This window comes from Mesoplodon densirostris, chromosome 16 (genome assembly GCF_025265405.1).
Source record: "Mesoplodon densirostris isolate mMesDen1 chromosome 16, mMesDen1 primary haplotype, whole genome shotgun sequence".
Classification (NCBI taxonomy): Eukaryota; Metazoa; Chordata; class Mammalia; order Artiodactyla; family Ziphiidae; genus Mesoplodon; species Mesoplodon densirostris.
In genome coordinates this window covers 83918561-83939623 of record NC_082676.1, presented here as the reverse complement: position 1 = coordinate 83939623, position 21063 = coordinate 83918561, and the positions used below count along the sequence as shown (strand labels likewise).

At 45.4% G+C, this 21063-nt stretch overlaps 1 protein-coding gene across 1 annotated transcript; it reads left to right on the top strand.

Moving 5' to 3' along the window:
* Window positions 1-623: 623 nt before the first annotated feature.
* Window positions 624-19207, top strand: LOC132476813 (small integral membrane protein 10-like protein 2A). Its single transcript, XM_060079010.1, has 2 exons — window positions 624-1012; window positions 17420-19207. The coding sequence occupies exons 1-2, from the start codon at window positions 827-829 to the stop codon at window positions 17438-17440; spliced, it is 207 nt and encodes a 68-aa protein (XP_059934993.1). The 5' UTR covers window positions 624-826; the 3' UTR covers window positions 17441-19207.
* Window positions 19208-21063: the final 1856 nt, after the last annotated feature.

Genomic DNA, 21063 nt, shown 5'->3' with positions numbered 1-21063 from the left:
CGGCCATGGCTCACGGGCCCAGCCGCTCCCTGGCATGTGGGATCTTCCCGGACCGAGGCACGAACCCGTGTCCCCTGCATCGGCAGGCAGACTCTCAACCACTGAACCACCAGGGAAGCCCTAGAAGTTTTAAAAATTTCAATATTTTTAATTTTTACATCAGAGGCTTTATAATTAATATCATAATTATTAAAAGATTAAACTATATGTAAGTTGACACTATAATCTACACGAGGAGTAAGTTCTGCCTGCTGGCTCCAAGTTTTCCTTTTTTACTTTTTTCACATAACACAAACTTTACTATTCTAATAATTTTAAAGTTCAGCAACATCAAGTACATTCACGTCGTTGTGCCACCCTAAACCCACTGTTCAGCTCCTCAGCTCCTCCACTAGGGGGCGGACGAACACAGCGCATCAGCCTGCCTCTTCGCGCCACCTAGTCCACGCATGCGCTTCTCACCTGGGGAAGGTAAGCGGGGGCGGGGCCTGGGCGGAGCCTCGGGGGGCGGGGCCGGGGCACGCAGGCGCGGCGCGGGCATTGTGACGTCAGGTTGCGCGGCCGGGGTGGGACCTGGCCCTGGCTCGCAGAGGCGCTTTCCCGAGCATGACGTGCTGATTCCCCTCCCCGTGGACTCCCTTCCCCGCGGCCCGCCCGCCCGCCTCACCGCCGCCTCCTTCGCTCCCTCAGAGCGGGCCAGCGGCCGGGGCAGAGGCCCGGAGGCGTCGCGGCGCCCAGAGGGCGGGCGGGCGGGCTTCGGAGCGCCGGGAGGGCCGGGTCCGCGGCCGGTCGGTGCGCGGCGGGCGGGCGGCGGGCGCCGGTCTATATGGCGGCGGCTCTGTCGGGCCTGGCTGTCCGGCTGTCGCGCTCGGCCGCCGCCCGCTCCTATGGGGTCTTCTGCAAGGGGCTGACCCGCACGCTGCTCATCTTTTTCGACCTGGCCTGGCGGTTGCGCATCAACTTCCCCTACCTCTACATCGTGGCTTCCATGATGCTCAACGTCCGCCTGCAGGTGGGTGAGCCGCGCCCGCCCGGCCCCTGTCCCCCGACCCTCCCCTAGCGCCGGTCCGCCCAGCGCGGCCCGGCCCACCTCGCCCAGGACGATGAAGATGCCGCCGGGAGCTGCCAAGCTGGATGCTGAATGTATGCCAAACGCCGTGCATTTCTCTCGCAACCCCACGGGGGAAAAACCCGCTGAGGTTATTGTTATCCCTGTTCCGCAAACGAGGCGGGGTGGGGACGTGGAGCGGCCTGCCTCGGGTAAGGGCCTGCGGCTGGGGCGTGGGGTCCGCGGCCAGGCAGGTGGATGCTGCCACGGGCAACAAAGGCCCTGGCCCTGAAGAGGAAATTTTGCCCAGAAAATTACAAATTCTGGGGCGCGGGGGTGGGGGGTGCGTTTATGGTTGACTTTTCTAGTTCCCAAACTTTACGAAGCTTTGAAAAGAATTAAAACTTAAAGAGAGATTAATTGATGTTAACCAGTGTTCTGCTGGGGGTATCTCATTTATCCTGGCGGGGGTGGGTGGTGGTGAAAGGAGTGGGGGTGATGAGAGAAAACCAGGTGGAAGGAGGTAGAGAGGCAAAGGTTCAGAGGTTCGAAACAGTTCAGGTGTGAAATAGTATACACACACACACACCCAGCACCTTGGAGATCATCTTTGCTATAAATGATTGACATTTCTACATCCCTCAAATTCCACATGCCTTTTTCTAGTGGAATGGAAAGTCATCAAATTGAGAATTATTCCTTTCCGAGTGTGTCATAGATGGCCAAGTGCTGAGCGTGTCTTGGATTTCGTTTTCACATGGTGGAGTGTCTGCTGTGTGCCAGGCACGAGCTCTGTGATGGAGGGATGGGTCCCTGTCCATCGAGAGCTTACAGTCTGGCAGTATTTGTGTTGCTCCCTGGTGTGCAAAATGAGGAAGCCTGAGCAGTAGGACTCCGCAGTATTGACATGGGTGGGGCAGGTGTTTTCCTTTTTCCCTTTGGTTTAGTTGTATCAGAATATAATTGTCTCTAAGCTTGAACTGTCAGGTTTTGGGTGCCTCTCACTGGTGCTGGCAGGCCACATAAAACTTAAAACCCACTGTTCATCAAAATTGTGTTCAGTTGAGTTGGGATGAACCTGCCTCTCTATTTCAGGGTCCAAACTGAGATACTTTTATGTGAGCAGGGACTTATGGCATTCTTAAGTGGTGCCTGACAGAAGGAGTAGAAAAGTCGATACCTTTCCAGCATGTGGTATCATCGTGTAAAGAAGGGCTCTGGGAGTGGGGACTGGGAAAAATCAGAAAGCCTGTGCTCTATCCACTTGTCACTAGCCAACTGTTGTTTGTCAGATATAGCAATTTACAAGAGAAATTGGAAATCCTGATCTTTAAATATCAACTTAACAAAAAATAAACTGTGGGCAAAACAAAATATTTGACCCCAAGCTCCACTTTGGAAACTCTTGTTCTAGCGTTACATTTATAATTTGCAGTCGTCTGTAGAAATCACAAGAATGACTGTAAGAGAAAACCTACGTAATGTTGAGAATACGCAGTTTTGTACCATTAAAAAAAATTAGCTTTCTCATATGCTTACTTAGCTATTTATGACCACTTCCCTAGTCCAAGCTACTATAATCACTCACCTGGACTATTGCACGTGCCTCCATCTATTCTCCACAGGGCCCTTAGAGAAGTCTTTTAAAAATATAAATCAGATTGTGTCATTCCTCACAAAAAAACAGAAAACAAAAACTGCTTCCCATTGCATGTGGACTGCAGTTCACGTGTTTCTATCCTGCAGATCTGATTTCTGTCCACCTTTCTAACCTCTCCCCTGGCCTGTTCCTTGCTTGCTATTGTGTCTCTTATTTTCCTATCTACTCTTAGCATGCACCGAGCCCCTTCCAGCCCCTGGGCACTTGCACTTGCTGTTCTTGCCACCTCGAGTGTTCTTCCCTGGCTCTTTGAATGCTGATACATTCTCACACCCGGGTTCTCCTTTCAGAGGGGTCTTTTGGGGTCACCAAATCGGTATGATCTTGCAGCTACTCTCTTCACGGCAAGAGTGCTGAAGGCTTGTTTGTTTCAAATCAACAAGGTGCATTGGAGTCCGTTCCTATTATAATGATGAGGGTTTCCAGATCTCTCAGTTGCTTGTAAGGCAGTAGGATAATCTCTGGAAAGGTTGTTCAAATACAGATTTCATAACAAGGAGTTTGCACTGTCATGATGGAGGGTAAATGCATTTTGGAGGCGGGGAGTTGGCTCTGTGAGGAGTGGCGTGGGCAGTAGGGAGAGCTGGGTACACCAGGCTAATGGGTGACTTGGTGGACTTGATGTCAGGTCATCGTCCAGGTACAGCACAGCTTTAGAGTACTGGGGAATTCGGACGCTCTGGCTGTAGAGTGTGGGCTTTGTTGGTCAGTTCAGGGGTGAGTGGGAGGTGGGGAGGCCCAGACAAGGTGGTCGCCGGGTACCTTGGGGGAGGGCTGTCTGAGAACTACGTGAGGATTTTAGGTGTGATCTTGGGCTTGGATCAAGTGCAGCAGCAGCCTGTCGCATGCTGACGGGGGCAGGGTGGGAGTTGGGGTGTCTCTTTACTGTAACATTTCCATCTGCTGCTTTAAACTCCCCTGCAGGTTTAGAGTTTCTGTTCATTGGTGGAAGAACATTAACTTACCTGACTTGAGGGTTTAATGATTCTGGCCTCTGGTAAAGAGAAGTGCAACAGGAAATAGGGGACAGGAGTCAGGGGACAGGCCAGCTTACCTCCACATGCCTACTCAGGACACTCTGTCCATCCTCTTCCTTGCAGGGGCGCTGGAGGCTGTTTTGTGAGTAATAATGAATAAAGGAGTCTGTGTCCCACATGTTTACTCAGGACCCCCAAACCAGCTGTCAGTGGGGTAGCCAGGCATTTTCAGGAGATTGGTACCTCTTCTTCAATTTGAGAGTGATTAAATGAGAAAATAGATGCAAAGGGGCTTTGTGAACTGAGAAGGGCTATGATTTAAAAATACTGTTTGCAAGCAAGGCTTAATCTCCTAGAGTCATTAGCGTCCTACTTATTTATATATAATCTGAAATACAAGGCAGTGAAAAAACGAGAATCCATACCAAATACTAAATGTAGTAAAAGGAAGATGAAAAAAAGTGCTCTGAGAACCTGCTATAATTGAACAAGTTATGCCTACAATGTTTCAGTTACGTTGCCTGTGGAAATAATCAAGTATCTTAGCCCCAGTTCACCTAGATTCGCGTAATCATTAAAAGAGGAGGCCTGGAAGAGAACAGCTAGAGAAGATGACATTGTGAAGGTGAGGGATAGTTGTCAGACCAAGCTGTGGCCTTGGCTCTCTGAGCCGTCAGCCCCACGGCCCTGTGCTGAGCTGGCCAGGCCGAGAACCTCTCTTGGCCCGTCCTCTACGGCCTGTCTCCCTGTTTTGTTTCTTTTTTTTTTTTTTAAAGGCTATGTATTCTTTTTTTTTTTTTAAGACCATACTTCATTCAGATTTCTTTTGCTTTTTAAAAAAAATTTATTTATTTATTTATGGCTGTGTTGGGTCTTCGTTTCTGTGCGAGGGCTTTCTCTAGTTGCGGCAAGTGGGGGCCACTCTTCATCGCCGTGCGCGGGCCTCTCACTATCGCGGCCTCTCTTGTTGCGGAGCACAGGCTCCAGACGCACAGGCTCAGTAATTGTGGCTCACGGGGCTAGCTGCTCCGCGGCATGTGGGATCCTCCCAGACCAGGGCTCGAACCCTTGTCCCCTGCATTGGCAGGCAGACTCTCAACCACTGCACCACCAGGGAAGCCCCCTGTTTTGTTTCTAACTGCTCTTCTACAGCCTCCTCTCTCCGGAGGACTTTCTAGATCCATAGCTCCATAGGTTTCAGTGTTCACCTATCACTTGAAAATCTATATTCATTCCTTCCAACCAGGTAAAAAGAGTTGAGGAATGCACGCAGGGCTGGGGAAACTGGGTGCGGTTCCAAATAGAGCATTCAGAGTGGGCCTCAGCGATGAGCAAAACGTGAAGGGGATGAGGGCTTTAGCCACGGAGATGCCCGGCTTAGCAGAGAAGCCTTGCAGCCCGTGCGAGAGCTCTGCGTGTCCCAGGGCAGTGGGAGGTGGCCGGAGGCTGGGACTGAGAGGCTCGTGTGCCTTGGACTGCCAGGACGTTGGCCTTGACTAATTGAAATCATCTTACGGCCAGACAATTTCAAAAAGTAGTAAAGATTCCAAGGCCCTGTTTAAGGGTCGACTGCAGCTTGAAATGAGTTTTATTTTGTTGCTTGACCTACATCAAGCTCCTGGAAGAAAGTTGGAGGAAATTATAGACTATTAAGGAACGTCATAAAACCTTAAGAGGCAAAGTCAAAAGCATGAGCTCAGTTAAACGTAGGAGTTTGTTCTGGCTTCTGGGGTATTGAACAGCTATATACTTTGAGATGGAAAATTCCAAACATGTAGAACACATAAAAATACCATGGAATCTTTCCTATCTTTCAAGGGAATTCATAATCATGGTTTTTCATAAACTTTTGAAAAAAGTTCCACCTATAAAGATAGGTTGAAGTAGATTTAAAAAATTTTTTAACCTGCATAAGATTTGAAAGAATAGTACAGTGAACACCTGTATCCTTGACTCAAGTGTTTAAAAAGTCTTAGAAATAAATTCTCACATTAATGGTTCAAGCAGATGTTAAAGTATATGAATTAGGTCTATATGTACTAATGTTAAAAGGTATCCACCAAGTATACAGTGAAGAAAAGCAAGTTTAAAAACCATCTAAGTAGTACCACATTTAAAAAATTTTTCATAAATACACTTGTCAATACCTAGAGCAGGGAGAAGCATTCCAGGACCAGGAGGCAGCCCTAACTCAGGAGAGAGCCTGGACATTCCTCCTCACATGATCTGTGCAGAAGGGCCAGTGTTTCTTCACCTCCACAGACTGGATGGCTTGTAAACAACAAACATTAATTTCTCGCAGTTCTGGAGGCCGAGAAGTCCAAGATCAAGGCACCAGTATGGTCAAGGTCTCTTGAGCGCCCTCCTGGTTCGTAGCCAGTGCCTTCTTGCTGTGTCCTCACATGGTAGAAGGGGCTAGGGATCTCTGTGGCATCTTTTTTTTTTTGCGGTATGCGGGCCTCTCACTGTTGTGGCCTCCCCCGTTGCGGAGCACAGGCTCCGGACGCGCAGGCTCAGCGGCCATGGCCCACGGGCCCAGCCGCTCCGCGGCATATGGGATCCTCCCAGACCGGGGCACGAACCCGTATCCCCTGCATCGGCAGGCGGACTCTCAACCACTTGCGCCACCAGGGAGGCCCTGTGGCATCTTTTGATAAGAACATTAATTGCGGCTTCCCTGGTGGCACAGTGGTTAAGAATCTGCCTGCCAGTGCAGGGGACACGGGTTTGAGCCCTGGTCCGGGAAGATCCCATATGGCCGTGGAGCAACTAAGCCCGTGCACCACGACTACTGAGCCCGTGTGCCACAACTACTGAAGCCTGCGTGCCTATAGCCCGTGCTCTGCAACAAGAGAAGCCACTGCAATGAGAAGCCCGCACACTGCAACGAAGAGTAGCCCCCGATCGCTGCAACTAGAGAAAGCTCGCGCACAGTGACAAAGACCCAACGCAGCCAAAAATAATTTAAAAAAAAATTAATCTCACTCACCTCCTAATACCATCATCTTTGGAGGTTAGGGGTTCAGCATATGAATTTTGGGGGGTTACAGACATTCAGACCATAGCACCTCCTGATAGGTTTGTAAGATCCAATAGAAATGATTTGCTTTTAAACATAAGAACTAAAACTATAAAACTCTTAGAATGTAGGGGAAAATCTTCGTGATACTGAATTTGGCAATGATTTCTTGCCAAAAGCGCAGGCAACAAAAGAAAACGATAAATTGGACTTTGTGAATATTAGACATTGGTTCATCAAAGGATTCTATCAAGAGAGTGAAAGAGGCAACTCACAGAATGGGAGAAAGTATAGTTGACCCTTGAAGAACACAGGTTTGAACCGTGCAGGTCCACTAATACGCAGAATTTTTTCAGTAGTGTATACTAACACTGCGTCATCTGAGGTTGGTTGAATCTTCAGATGTGGAACTGCAAAGACAGAGGAACCACATATAGGAAGGGTTGCTGTAAAGTTGTACTCAGATTTTCGACTGTGCGGAGGGTCAATGTCCCTAGCCCCCAAGTTGTTCAAGGGTCACCTGTGTTTGCAAACCATATATATGTTAAGGATTAATGTCCAAAATATGTAAAGAACTCTTACAACTCAACAACAACAAAAAACCCAATCCAAAAATTGGCAAAGGACTTGAATAGACATTTCTCCAGAGAAGATATATCAATGGCAAGTAAACCCAGGAAAAGATGGGCAATTGGAACATGTTTGTGGGCAGCCAGTCCACCAACTATGGTGAGGCCCTGGCACATCATTATGATGACCTCTGAGCCCCAGCTTGCCCACTTCAGCCTTGTGGCCCCATGGGATGCCCAGAGGAGGGGCCCTGGTGGCCAGGCTCCTCTCCCCATACCAGCCCTGCAGGATGTGGACGCAGTGTCCCCCTGCCTCTGGGCTCTCACAGACCCACCGGGTCAACTTCTCTCCCTGAGACTCGGCTCCTCCCATCTCTCCCCATCCCGCTCCAGGGACACTCATGGACCTGAAGGGTGAGTGACCACTCGTTTCTCACTGACAGAATATCCCCACCCAGACCCGGGGACCCCCACGCCAGGCTCAGTCTCCAAGAGCCCTCACTAACTGCTCCAGTTCCAAATCTGAGCCCAGCCACACAGGCTGAGAAACACTCCCCCTGCCCAGCCCTCGCCTGGCCTGGCACAGCCCCTAGGATGCCTCTCTGCCAGGGCGGTAATAAAATCCAGTGCTAGGAGAGAAGAATTAGGGAACTGCAAATCAAAGCCACAACGAGATGCTACTTCACACCCATTAGTGTGGCTATTATGGGGGGAGGGGGAGGGAAAGAACGGGGAGGATGTGGAGAGATTAAAACCCTTGTGCACTGTTGGTGGGAATGTAAAATGGTGCAGTTGCTATGGAAAACAGTTTGGCAAGTCCTCAGAAAGTTAAACATAGGGCCTCCCTGGTGGCGCAGTGGTTAAGAGTCCGCCTGCCGATGCAGGGGATACAGGTTCGTGCCCCGGTCTGGGAGGATCCCATATGCCGCGGAGCGGCTGGGCCTGTGAGCCATGGCCGCTGGGCCTGCGCATCCGGAGCCTGTGCTCCGCAACGGGAGAGGCCACAACAGTGAGAGGCCCACATACCGCAAAAAAAAAAAAAAAAAAAAAAGAAAGTTAAACATAGAATCACTGTATGATTCAGCAAGTTCACTGGTAGGTGTATACCCCAAAGATTTGAAAACGGGGGCTCAGGCACTTGGCCTCCAATGTTCATAGCAGCACTACGGACAGCAGCCAAAAAGTAGATACAATCCAAGTGTCCATCAACAGATGAGTGGATAAACAGAATGCTTTATACTTTCAATGCAAAATTATACATCTTTGAAAAGGAATAAAGTTCTTTTTTGGCTGCACCGTGCGGCTTGCAGGATCTTAGTTCCCTGACCAGTGGTCGAACCCGTGCCCCCTGCAGTGGAAGCAAGGAGTCTTAACCACTGGACCACCAGGGAAGTCCCAGGAATAAAGTTCTGATACCTGCTACAGCTTGATGAACCTTAGGGACACTATTCATAGAGACAGAATGTAGAAGGTGGTTGCCAGGGGCTGGAGGAGGGGGAATGGAATTGTTTAATGGAAACAGTTCTCTTTTGGAATGATGAAAGAGTTCTGGAGATGTGTGGTGGTGATGGATGGTAGATTTTATGTATATTTTACTGCAGTTTTTTTAAAAGTACTAGAAAAGTGATTATGCTGTTGGTTGTTGTGGCAGTGTTAAGTTGCCATAGAAGTTTCTAAGAGCCTATTCTTAATTTTGTTCTTGTATGATCACAGTAACAAACTTGGGGGTGTGGCCAGGGTCCAGTGGCTTGTACATTTTTAAGGATTTTGGCTTACTCTGAGTGAAATGGGAAACATTTCACTGAGATGTGACCTAATCTGATTTGCTTTTATAAAGGATCATTTTTTTCTTCTTTAAAAAAAAAAGGTTTATTTTTTCTTTTAAGGATCTCTTTTTTTCCCCCCCTGCGCAGCATGGCTTGCAGAATCTTAGTTTGCCAACCAGGGATTGAACCCAAGCCCCAGCAGTGAAAGCACCGAGTCCTAACCACTGGACCGCCAGGGAATTCTCTAAAGATCATATTTTAAAAAAACCTTTATTATGGGAATATTCAATATACACAGAAGTGGAGTACAGTTGTCCCTTGGTACCTGCAAAGGGTTGGTTTCAGGACCCTTGGGGATACCAAAATCCACGGATGCTCAAGTCCCTTGTATAAAACCGTGTAGTATTTGCATGTAACCTGTGTACATCCTCCCTTATACTTTAAATCATCTCTAGATTACTTTTAATACCTAATACAATGTAACTGCTATCTAAATAGTTGTAAACACAACATAAGTGCTATGTAAATAGTTGCTAGCACACAGCAAATTCAAGTTTTGCTTTTTGGAACTTTCTGGAAATTTTCCCTCCCCCCCAAAATTCTATTTTTTTCTATTTCCTCTTGGTTGAATCCTCAGATGCGGAACTTGCAGATATGGAGGGCCACCTGTAGTATAATGAACCCCATGTATCCATCACTTCTTTTCAGTAAGGATCAGCTCTTTGCTAATCCTGTTTTATCTCTTCTCCCCAGTCCTGCACTGTGTCCATCTAATCACCCCACACTGGAGTATTCTAAATAAATCCCAGACAGAACAGATCACTTTTTTGGTTTGTTGCTTAGTTTTTTACTTTGAAGTAATTTGACTTACAGAAGTTGCAAATCAGTGCAGGGAGTTCCCACAGACCCTTCCCCAAGCTTCCTCTAATGTTGACATCTTACCTGGCCAGAGTACAGGCATCAGAACTAAGAAGTTAACGTTGGTGCAACACTATTTGGATTTCACCAGTTATTTCCACCAGTGAATTTTTTTCTGTCCCTGGATCCCACAGTGCATTTAGTTGCCATGCCTTAGTCTCATCCAATCTGTAATTTCCTTAGTCTTGTCTTTTATGTCCGTCAGTTGTTTCTTCAACTTTTGGATGTTTTTCACTTTTTGGCTGTTATGAGTAATGCCATGCACATTCTACGGGCACACCTTAGGTATTGTGGGTTTGGTTCCAGACCACTGCAATAAAGCGGTTATCGTGCTAAAGCGAGTCATGTGAACTTTTTGGTTTCCCAGTGCATGTAAAAGTTATGTTTATGCTATATGGTAGTCTATTAAATGTGCAATAGCATTATGTCTAAAAAATGGACATACCTTAATTAAAAAATACTTGATTGCCAGAAAATGCTGACCATCATCTGAGCCTCCATTGAGTCGTCATCATTTTGCCGTAGTAACATCAAAGGTCACTGATCACAGACCTCCATTACAAATATAATAGTAATGAAAAAGTTTGAAGTATTGCAGGAATTACCAAAATGTGCAGATACGAAGTGAGCAAATGCTGTTGGAAAAATGGCGCCAATAGACTTGCTCAATGCAGGGTTGCCATAAACCTTCAGTTTGTAAAAAACACTGTGAAACGTAATAAAGCGAGGTGTGCTTGTATAGGTGTTGTGTGGGCATGTGTTTTCATTTCTCTTGGTTACGTACCTAGGGGTGGAATTGCTGGGTCATATAGTAACTCTGCATTCAGCCATTTCAAAGAGATCACTCTTACTTCACGGTAGAGTGGAGGGTGGAAGCAGGGAGACCCTTAGATTTACAGGAGAGGATGCTGGTCAGGGCGCAGCAGGGGAGGTGGTGGGAGGAGGTTGCACTGTGGGTGTATCTTGGTGTTTGAGCCGACAGGCTTGCCTGCCTTCAAGGAAGAGGTGGTGTGAGAGAAAAGCTCATTAGCATCTCTTTGTGTGTGAACTATACATGTTCTTTACCCGTTTTTCTGGTGGGTTGTTGGTGGGTTTCTTGGAGCCACCAAGAAACCCACCAACTTACCAGACACCTTATCAGTTGTCTGTGATAAGAGTTGAAATTTTTTTCCAGTTAGTATATTTTTGACTTTGCTTATAGTGTGTTTTTGCCATACTGAAGTTTATGTAGTCAAATTTAACAATCTTTTCTGACTTTTGGGTTTTGTCATAGTTAGAAAGGCCTTCCAAATGCTAAAGATATAAGGAATTCACCTGTTATTTATTCTGGTACTATTATATCATGTTTTACTTTTAAATGTAGAGTGTTGGAGTTTATCCTGGTATATGGTGTATGACGTTGATCTGAACTGGCCGTTCTTTGAACAGCACTGCCAGGAGAAACCTCGTGTGTGTGACGTTCTTGTCCTTGTACGTACATTCACTAGAAAGCAAGTTTCGAGAAGACAGAGCCCTTTTTGTCTGCTTGGTGCACTGTCCTGATACCAGCGCCTAGAACAACGCCTGGCTTAGGGGCTCGGTGCACGCTCGCTGATTGAATCTGTAGCAAAAAATCATAGGTGTAGAATCCCGAAGGAAAGGTTATATTCATTTGTAAATGATTTTTAAAGTCATTGCCAACTTCCCCTCCACGGAGGTGCTGCACCACGTGGTCCCTCTGGCCGTGCTGGGAGCCCTCTGGTTGCTCCCCGTCCGCTGTGGCCACTCCAGCCTGGACCTTGGCCTCTGTCCCCCACTGCAGTGTGCTGGTCCGTGCTTAGGCCACCTCCGTGTTGCCATCCAGTGGTCACTCCTCTGTTCTCTGCTTTACAGACCCCTCAGCAGCGTTTTGTCACTGGTTCCCTCTAATGCTCTTCCTGATAATGGCGCTAATAGCAGCTGTTTCTTGGATGCCACAGGCTGCTGGTCAGAGAACATGCTGGGTGCCTTCACGTGAAGAGTCCTCACACATCCTGAGGAGAGAGGACACAGCCTAGCTCAGCCATCCTCCTCGCCTCTCGGCCCTCGGACGTGCGAGCGCACCTTTGAGCCTGTGGGTGACCGAAGCAGGGGACAGAGTAGTGGCCCGCAGGAGCTGCACAGCCAGCTTAGAGCACAGGTGTGATTTAGATGCGCTGAGTGGTTTGCAGCAGGAAGTCGGTCCCTATGGTCTGCTTCCTGTGCTTATGATTCAGTGTAACGCAGAGATGACCCAGCCCTTCCTGTTTCTCATCCTCTTAACTGTGTAGCAACTTGAGCAATTTGTTACTCAGCTTGTGTGTGTCAGCTGCCTCCTCGGGCTGATGTTTCAGTGGTGAGCTCAGTGATGGTCAGGTCTGCTAATGCTCACCTCTGAGAGCTGTGAGTGTGTCGTATCACCCATATGTGGGACCCAAACACAACACAACTGAATGTACACGCAAAGCAGAGACAGACTCACAGGTTCAGAAAACGAACTGGTGGTTACCGGTGGGGGGCAAATTAGGGGTATGGGATTAACAAATACAAACAATGATGTATAAAATAGATAAGCAACAAGGATATGTTGTATAGCCATCATCTTGTAATAACTTTTAATGGAGTATCATCTGTAAAAATATTGAATCACTATGCTGTACACCTGAAATTAATATAAAATTGTAAATCAACTATACTTCAACTAAAAAAAAAAGGCCGTGAAGCCAGGTGGCCTTGGAGCGCATTTGTGAGCTGTCACCAGGCAGGACCCCCGTCAAGCCCATTGTTGTCTAACCTGGCTGGGCAGCCCCTGCTCTATTAGCTGTGTCTGCACCCCCAGCCCCACGCCAGCCCGCTTTGGGAATAGCCTTGCCAGCTGGCTTTTGGGAGCACAGAGGCTGGGATATTTTTAGTTTCCAGAGCAGTGGTATCCAGCCCATCACGTCCCTGAGGCCATTAATAGCTCAGGTTAGGGAAGGTAAGGTGTAGGCCGTCCAAGAGGGCACAGCTGCCTAACTGGGTCAGGCCTGTTGTCACGCAGCAGGTCAGCTGCCTCCACAGGTGGGGACTCTGGTGGGAGAGACTGCTCCTGTCCGCCCCGAGGATCGTGGACACACCAGAGAACCTCGTCTCCCTGCACCTCACCCGCTGTGGCCTCGGTGATGCCATTTTCAACCGTTGTCATTCTCTGAGGGGCAGGGGGAGGCACCTGTCGGGGAGGTACAGAGTTTAAGTTCAGGAATTTACTCCCAGTCCTGCACTTTGCTTTTCCTGAATCATACTGTCTTGAATTTCAGAATAGACTTCCCTCATTCTGGGGCAGGGAGGGGGTGTGTCAGTTTTTGTGGATAAGATGGTTTGCCATAATTTATGCTGCTTATTATTTTGTAGACTTAACATGGGGGTTGAGGGGTGGGAAATGATGGGAGAGCTGGGGCCAAGGATGTTTAGTTATATAACTGTGCATGTTTTATTTGGTATGATACAGTGTGCCAAGATGTATGTATTCAAAAGTATAGTGAGAATAAACCACAAAAAATATTTCACAGATGACTGCGTGTTTGGAAATTACTTGAAAATTATTTCTGGCTCTCAAAATATAAGTAATGTATGTAACTGTCTAATATCAAAAGAGGTGGCTGGTTGAGGGCTCAGAGCCAAAATGTTTTCCTGACCTACTGAAGTATTTTTGTTAAGATAATTGAATACGTAGTTTATTACTGCATTTACTAAAGAACTAGGAGATCTTCAGTAAGCATTTTATTCTATCATTATTGAATGTATGATTACATTAATAGTATCTTATTCAAAATATTTTAACACAATTCTGGCAACACTTCATCTTTCTGAGTGGTACTAAGTCCTCATACAAGGACATAATAAAAGTAGTTAGAAACTAATTTTCCTGAGAGTTGGCCCACATTAAGTGACCTGTTTTTCTTAAGAACTTTTTTTAAACCTGTTCTAATATGTATTAAAAATATATTTAGGAATGCTTCCATTTCAGGAAAATGTTCATTCTTAGTACATTTCAGATCAGTAAAATAAATGTAAGGTTTAAAATAACATGATTTGGAGAGTTAATTTGAGAGAACTGTCAAGAGAAGTTAATTAGATTGGACTTGGTGAACTTTGAAAGTGTTTGTTTTGATTCGTAGCTGGAATTGCACCTCTTAAAAGTACAAGTGTAACTATGTGAGGTGATGGATGTTAACTTGTGGTGATCATTTTGCAGTATATACAGATATCGACTTACTATGTTGTACACCTGAAATGAATACATTTTAGGTCAGTTATATCTCAATTTAAAAAAAAGAATTGCACCTTGTGTTTGAATATGGCTTCATACTGCTCAAATATATTTGTATCAGTTGTTATATGTAATAATGGTCACACTTGTACAGATAAAAAGTTTTGAGCATGCCCTGTGGAGATATATATATCTCTGTGGTATAAATAAGCATATATATACTATTTTTATAAACGATGTATTTTGCTCTACCAAAATATGGTATATATTATAAAACATAGAAAAAGTTACAAGGGGAACAAGGTAAAAATGAACTAGGCAAAGGTGTTCTGATATTTTCTCCCATGCTCCTTGAGTTGGGGGCACCCCGCTTGAACAGCCGCTGGCCTAGTGGAGTGAGTGAAGAGTTCTTCAGAGTTTATCCGACGCTAACTTAGTTGTTTGTGCAGGAAATGTATGTAACCGCCCTCTTTTTGAAGCACTTAACGCAATTGGTGTCCGCGACCCTGGGTTTTCCCTAGGTGCTTTGAGTCTCCCTCCTTAGAGGCTTTGGTGGGCCCCTCGCCCATCTGGTCTTTAGATCCTGGAGACCCCTGCCTTCTGTACCTCTGTCTTCTCTCTTGACCTGTTATACTGGGCCGTCATTTTATCTGCCTCCCCAGAGCTGGCGACTTCTGAGTCTAGGTCCCCAGCTCTGACACCTCTCTTGAGGTAAAGGATTTACTGATCCACCTGCTCGCCAGAGCCCCGCAGCCCAACTCTGCTGCCCAGTCTGAGCACCTTCCCTGCCTTCCAGACCTGCTGCTCCCCCCGCCTTTGCGGTTAATAGCACCTTCATTACCCAGGACTGAAAGTCAAGAAACCTGCGGGTCATCTCACCTTCTTCTACACCTAGTCAGTCACCAACGTAAAAAAGATTCTTCAGTTTCTCTCCCCTCTTTACTCTCACAGGCTTACTTCCTTTTTGCCCCTGGAGTATTAGAATAGCTTCCTAATTGGTCTGTTTAAGGTGATACCTTCCAGTCTAGCCACCACGTTGCAGCCGGAGCAGTTAATCTAAAAAGCAAATCTAGCCATCGTTTCCTGGCTGAAAACTCCTGTGGCCCCCATCACCTGCTGGATGCAGCCCAGCTCCGTCGCACGGTGGCGGGGGGTGAGGGTGGGGGGTGCCTCTCACTGTTGGCCCTGCTCCTCAGTGGCTCAGCAGCCCCGTTGCTCAGCCTTCTTTGCTTTCTCCCTCAGCCTCCAATAATACTTACCTGCTGTGTTTTCTTCCCAGTGTACTCTTTAAATTTAAAAAAAACTTACACAGTCATAAAGCTTAATGAGTCTCCTGGTGCCATAAGATTAGTTAAGAGAAACAGCAGTTTCCTGTCTCTCATTTCTCCATCCAGCCGACTGCTTGCAGCTACAGCTGGTTCTCTTAGTGTTTACTTCTCTGTCTCTAAATTGCACGCTCGTAGTGTTGCTTCTTGACTTTTCATTTTTTGAGTTAGTCTTTGTCCTACTGTGGGAGAAGAGTCGGATGCAGCTCTCTTCTACCTGAACCCACATTTCCATCCCTCCTCCTTCCAAAAAGAGTTACTGCATTTTAGTTAGGTTGCTGTTCTGTAGGCTAGCCTCTTAGAAAAATTACTGAATACAAAGTATGTATTTTCTAAGTTGAAACATTCCTAAGTTGAAACATTTATATGTCCTTTTTAAAGGAACATGTGTCAGACACTTTTTAAAAGTCATCAGTTAAGGAGGGAACTAGTAAGATGTTATAATCAGTGTAAAGCAGAATTTAGACAAAACACATACGTACAATCAGGAATGCTAAAGTGAATTTACAAATAGATGTAAAACTGGTCAATATGCCTAGGGCAGTAATCCGTTGCATTCCTCTGGACAATATTAATTTCCATTTCTTTGGACAGGAAATCACTTGCCTTTTAAGTTTTCTACAACTTAGAGCTGTGAAGCATCAAAGAGAAAGTTGTGGAGCCCTGTTAAATTAGATAACGCAGAGGACGCACTAGACAGCACACCCAGTAATGTTGGTTTTTGGGTCCATTTCAGAGCCTTTCACAGTTTTTCCTACATCTTCCCCATTTGGAGCATAATGTCACAGAAAGATTATTCTTGGTCACAGAAAAAAGGCTGGTCTCAGTAGGTTTGTAGGTGCCTCAGGGTCAGTGACCACATGGGCCACCTCGAGTTTGCTCTTGAGCAGCTGGTGAAGTCACAGATCAACTTCTGTCCAGAAGTTTTCATGTGGAATCTGAGAGTGGGGAGCTAAGCCCAAGAAGCTTTCTCCGCCATATTTTTACCTGTAGTACATAAAAATCTGGGTGAATTCTTCTCTTATGGAGGCTCCAAAATTTGCTGAGATTCCTGACCAGCCGGCGAGTGATCTGAGGCTGGAATCTTGGATCCCAGGACCCCTCCAGGCTGGTTTTCCTGGGAGGGCTTTGTAGACATCAGATCCATAAGTAAAGTTGCCCTTGATTCCTTAAAAGTGGCTTGTTGTGCCTGAGTCACTGAGACTCATTCTCAAATAGGACACTTTGGTAAGACCTTGGTTGCCTAATTGTGTCATCCAATTTATCCTGGTTAAAGGGAGGACAGATTTTTTTTTTAAATTTTATTTATTTTTGGCTGCGTTGGGTCTTCATTGCTGCGTGCGGGTTTTCTCTGGTTGTGGCGAGCGGGGCTCCTCTTCGTTGCGGTGCATGGGCTCTAGGCATGTGGGCTTCAGTAGTTGTGACATATGGGCTCAGTAGTTGCGACCCGTGGGCTCAGTAGTTGTGGCTCTTGGGCTTAGTTGCTCCACAGTATGTGGGATCATCCCGGACCAGGGATCGAACCCGTGTCTCCTATTGGCAGGTGGATTCTTAACCACTGTGCCACCAGGGAAGCCCCCAGGAGGACAGATTTTTATGGAACCTACAGGAATAACTATTGCCACGAAAAGTGCAGAGCCTCAGAATGTATACTTTTATTATTTTTAAGCATTTTTAGGAAACACTGCATTAATAAACTACTGTTCTTTTTGTTGTGGTTTCTAATTGGTAGGTTGGTAGGTTGATATCCTGTTTTCTTTCACAGTGTAGGTATCCTTGGGGTACCGGAGACTGTCAAAGAGATCTTTGCATTTGTTGGGAAATAGCTGTGTGTGGACTCTCTTAAGACCTTGTCTTCATGATTACACTTTAATTTGTTGGTCTTTTCCAGGTTCATATTGAGATCCATTGAAGGCCTTCCGTGGACTGACAGGCGTGTCCTGGGGCTCAGGGTGTCAGAGAACACACAGCATGAGGGACGGAAGGGGGACTCTCAGCACCTGCCTCGCGGAAGAGAAGGGAGCGGGCGATGACTCGGACAAACTGCTGTACAGAGAACTGTTGTGTGAGAGAATGTGGGAGGAGAGCGCTTGCCCATCAGATGTAACTTCCAGGATGAATAAGCCTGCGGTCGATGTCAATGGAAATTCACAAAACGAGGAGTTATCACTGGAAGTGAAAAATGATCTGAGTGAGGTCAGCCTCTCGCTTCACGATGGCAACAAAGTGCTTCCATATCTGCAAGAACCAGTACGAAGAAATTCAGCTTTGGCAGCTGCTCAGAGCAAGACTGTGGATCTGTCCTTTGCTCCCACAGAAGAGCGTTTTGCTGGGGCATCTTGTGGCATCGGGGGAGCTTATGGTAGGGACTGGCTGGGAGAAGGGCCCAGGGCCACTGACAGCCACGGGGGATGGAGCCACAGAGGGAAGCCTTGGGGGTCAGGACTCCCGAGCCATCAAAAATGGTTAGAAGTGGGGATTTCTGAGGATGAACCACCAAGCGCTTTTCTGGAGAAGCTGGACTCTGAGTTGGAACCCTCTTGCCTGCGTTCCATCCTGTCTGCACTGCTGCACGCACATCCCCAAATATTCTTGAATGATGAGACAAAATGTGTTTTCCCTGGCCATTCAAAGCCCATGTTTTCAGAGCAAAGAGTAGAATACAAGAAAATGCTGTCACGTGTAAAAAGTACCTCAGATGATCTGCAGGAAACACTGGCGTTACTGGCTCTACAAGCTTCTGAATTAGCAAATCTCTTATGCCATAGTTAATTGAAAAAGCTGTCCTAGAATGATTTCTTTTGCATTAAGTCCGGATGCACAGGTTGCAGCCATGAAGCTCCTGCTTTGGTCTGTATGACCAGACATACTTAAAGTTAGTGGAATTGAAACTCATGAAAAGCTGGTTGATAATGGAAGGAAATTTTTGAGTTTTAAATTGTGCTTGAAAGACACTCAGAATTGGGAAGCCATGTCAAGGAGAATATTGATATATCCTATATAAATATCAGATTAGAATCAAAAGATTTAACAAAGTTTTTAATTTACCTTCAGCGCCTATCCTAAAGGGCTACTGTCCCAGACACTGTCTCTCTAGACTGTCTCTGACCATCTAATGGAAGTAGATATTTGTAAAGTCGACTCTGAGCCAGGCTGAGTTGATGGTAAGCTGTTACCATGTTGCAGAATAATTTGAGCAAAATCTGATTTCTTTTCTCACATCCCTTTCCTTCCACTTGACATGCAATTTAAACGGAGGCCCTACGGTGAAAGTTGCAATATTAACCTTACCTTTAGATAACGCTTTCTCAAGCTAGGAACCCTAGCAGTGTTACTCACAATAAAAAATGAGCTTGAGCCTGTCTGCCAGGGCTCAGTTATAGAGAAAAATCAAGCATTTCCCTTAGAGAAGGTTTCGTTTCTAGGAGTCGAGGTATCTCTTACACTAAGATTTTTTTCTGAGAGAACACCTTTTGTTGTGTGTTGATCACTTTGATAAAAGGCACTTAAGAGCGTAAGTTTTTAAAGAGTCCGAAAGTAAGGCTTAACCATTTTCGGAATTATTGACTGCATCTATCAGTTTATATTGTGTGCTAAATTACTATACCGTGTGCTATTTCAGTGTTCTGGGGAAATGAAAAATAAAACCTGTTCCTTAGCAAATAAATGTCTGATTTTACGTGTGTAGTCTTGGTTTCCCTTGTCTTCATTATTAACGCTGCCCTCCTCATACCCAAGTCTTTTAGCTCAAAGTCATTTGCTGATTTAGAAGATTGGAAGCAGAGAATGAAAAGCATAACGTCAAGTTACGTTGGAACTCAACTCTCACTTTCCTCCCCGGATGTAACGGAATGCTGTATTGTGCTCCTTGGTTATGGGGGGTGCACTCAGAGAGCCCCAAAGTAAGAACCCTTGTGGAAAAAACGATCTCTAGCTGGTCTAAAAGGACACCGACTTGACTGAACGATTAAAGCCCTGGTTAGCGGACACTCCGCCTAGGGGTCACCCATGGGTGGTGAAACGAGATGACACATTTCAGTGTTTCGGAGTGGGAACTGTTTTCTTGTCAACACCTTCTCCCTGCCCCCCGCCTTTTTGTTTTAATCTCAGTCTGCTACTTTGAGATGGAACTTTCTATGACTCATCAACTTCTTTAAAATTTTGCTTTGTAAATTCCAAGTCTGTAAATTTTCAACCAATTGCAAACAACAAATACAGAATTTCCTGCTTAGCATTAACTAAATTAACTTGAAGTGTTTTCATATGGTTATATCAGAATAAGGTGTGTCTTTTCTAAAAGCTTTGTGGAAAAGCTCACAATAATTTTGTTTTTACATTAATTTTTTAATACACTTATACTAAGCTGAAATTTTTCCCTTTGGTGCTATATTGGTTCCAGTTCTGTCTGAAGGTGGCCTCTCCTGTGGAAAGTTCTGGGGTAGAGAGGTGATGATAACTATAGTGTATGAAGTTTCATGACTGTGAAAGAAGGCCTTCTATAAACATTTTAATTTTTGAGGCAATTAGCAGAGAAATAAGATATTCTTTTGAATAAATTATTTCCATGATTGAATTATAAAAGGGATCACTCATTTGAAATATTTTAAGTCGTATCATTTTGGCAATGAAAACTAAGGGAAGCCTGTTTTAAAAGTTCTGACATTTATATGCATTTTCTTCTTTTTTGCCTTTATGGATTCTGTTCTTAAAGATTGAACAGCACAATCACTTTAAATTTAGAAACAGTGTATAGCACAAAATCTTGGACTCGGTTATTCTCATTTGGAAATCATGAAATCTTTTTTTTTTAAACATTAGAATGAATGTTGAGATCTTGAAGTGATTATGAAGTTGCAAGCCTATAGAGAATAAAAAATTAAGAAACTCTTGTGTTTAAATCGATCATTCTTTACGTGACTTGATTTTATAGCTAGGAAGCAAGACGTATTTTGGAGCTCGGCATGTGTATTCTAAAATGCATATAGACCATTTACTATAATTTCACAGAGGGTAAGAAATGTGGGGACTTCCCTGGCAGTCCAGTGAATAAGACTGTGCTTTCACTGCTGAAGGCCCAGGTTCGCTCTCTGGCTGGGGAAATAGGATCCCACAAGCCTCTTGGCACGCCAAAAAAAAAAGGGAAAAGAAATGTGCTACAAGATTCTTTTTGCACTTTGCCATAGATAATTTTTAAATTCTTCTTAAACTTTCCAAGGAGAAGAAATAGAACTAAGGGATCTCCTAAACCATATGAACTCAGAGCTGGAAATGGCCTTTAAACACCAGCCAGTGCTGGAAGCTTTGAAACACACCTCATCCAAGTGATAATCTGTACATTCAATGTAACCATTTGAAGTTAGAGGCCTAAATAAGATTTCACAGGATGGTTGCTTCTACTTGGCTCTCCTTTGCTTCCAAAATGTTACCTCTTTTTTCCAATTTTATGGAAACTTGGATGAATTGGATCAATTTTAAAAAAAGCATCTCTGGACTTCCCTGGTGGCGCAGTAGTTAAGAATCCACCTGCCAATGCAG

What these genes read in the sequence shown, in the direction of transcription:
- LOC132476813 (XM_060079010.1), top strand. Translation starts at nt 827, where the DNA reads ATGGCGGCGGCTCTGTCGGGCCTGGCTGTCCGGCTGTCGCGCTCGGCC. An exon ending in TGCTCAACGTCCGCCTGCAG is followed by an intron (nt 1,013 to 17,419) that starts GTGGGTGAGCCG and finishes GGTCTTTTCCAG; the next exon opens with GTTCATATTGAGATCCATTG.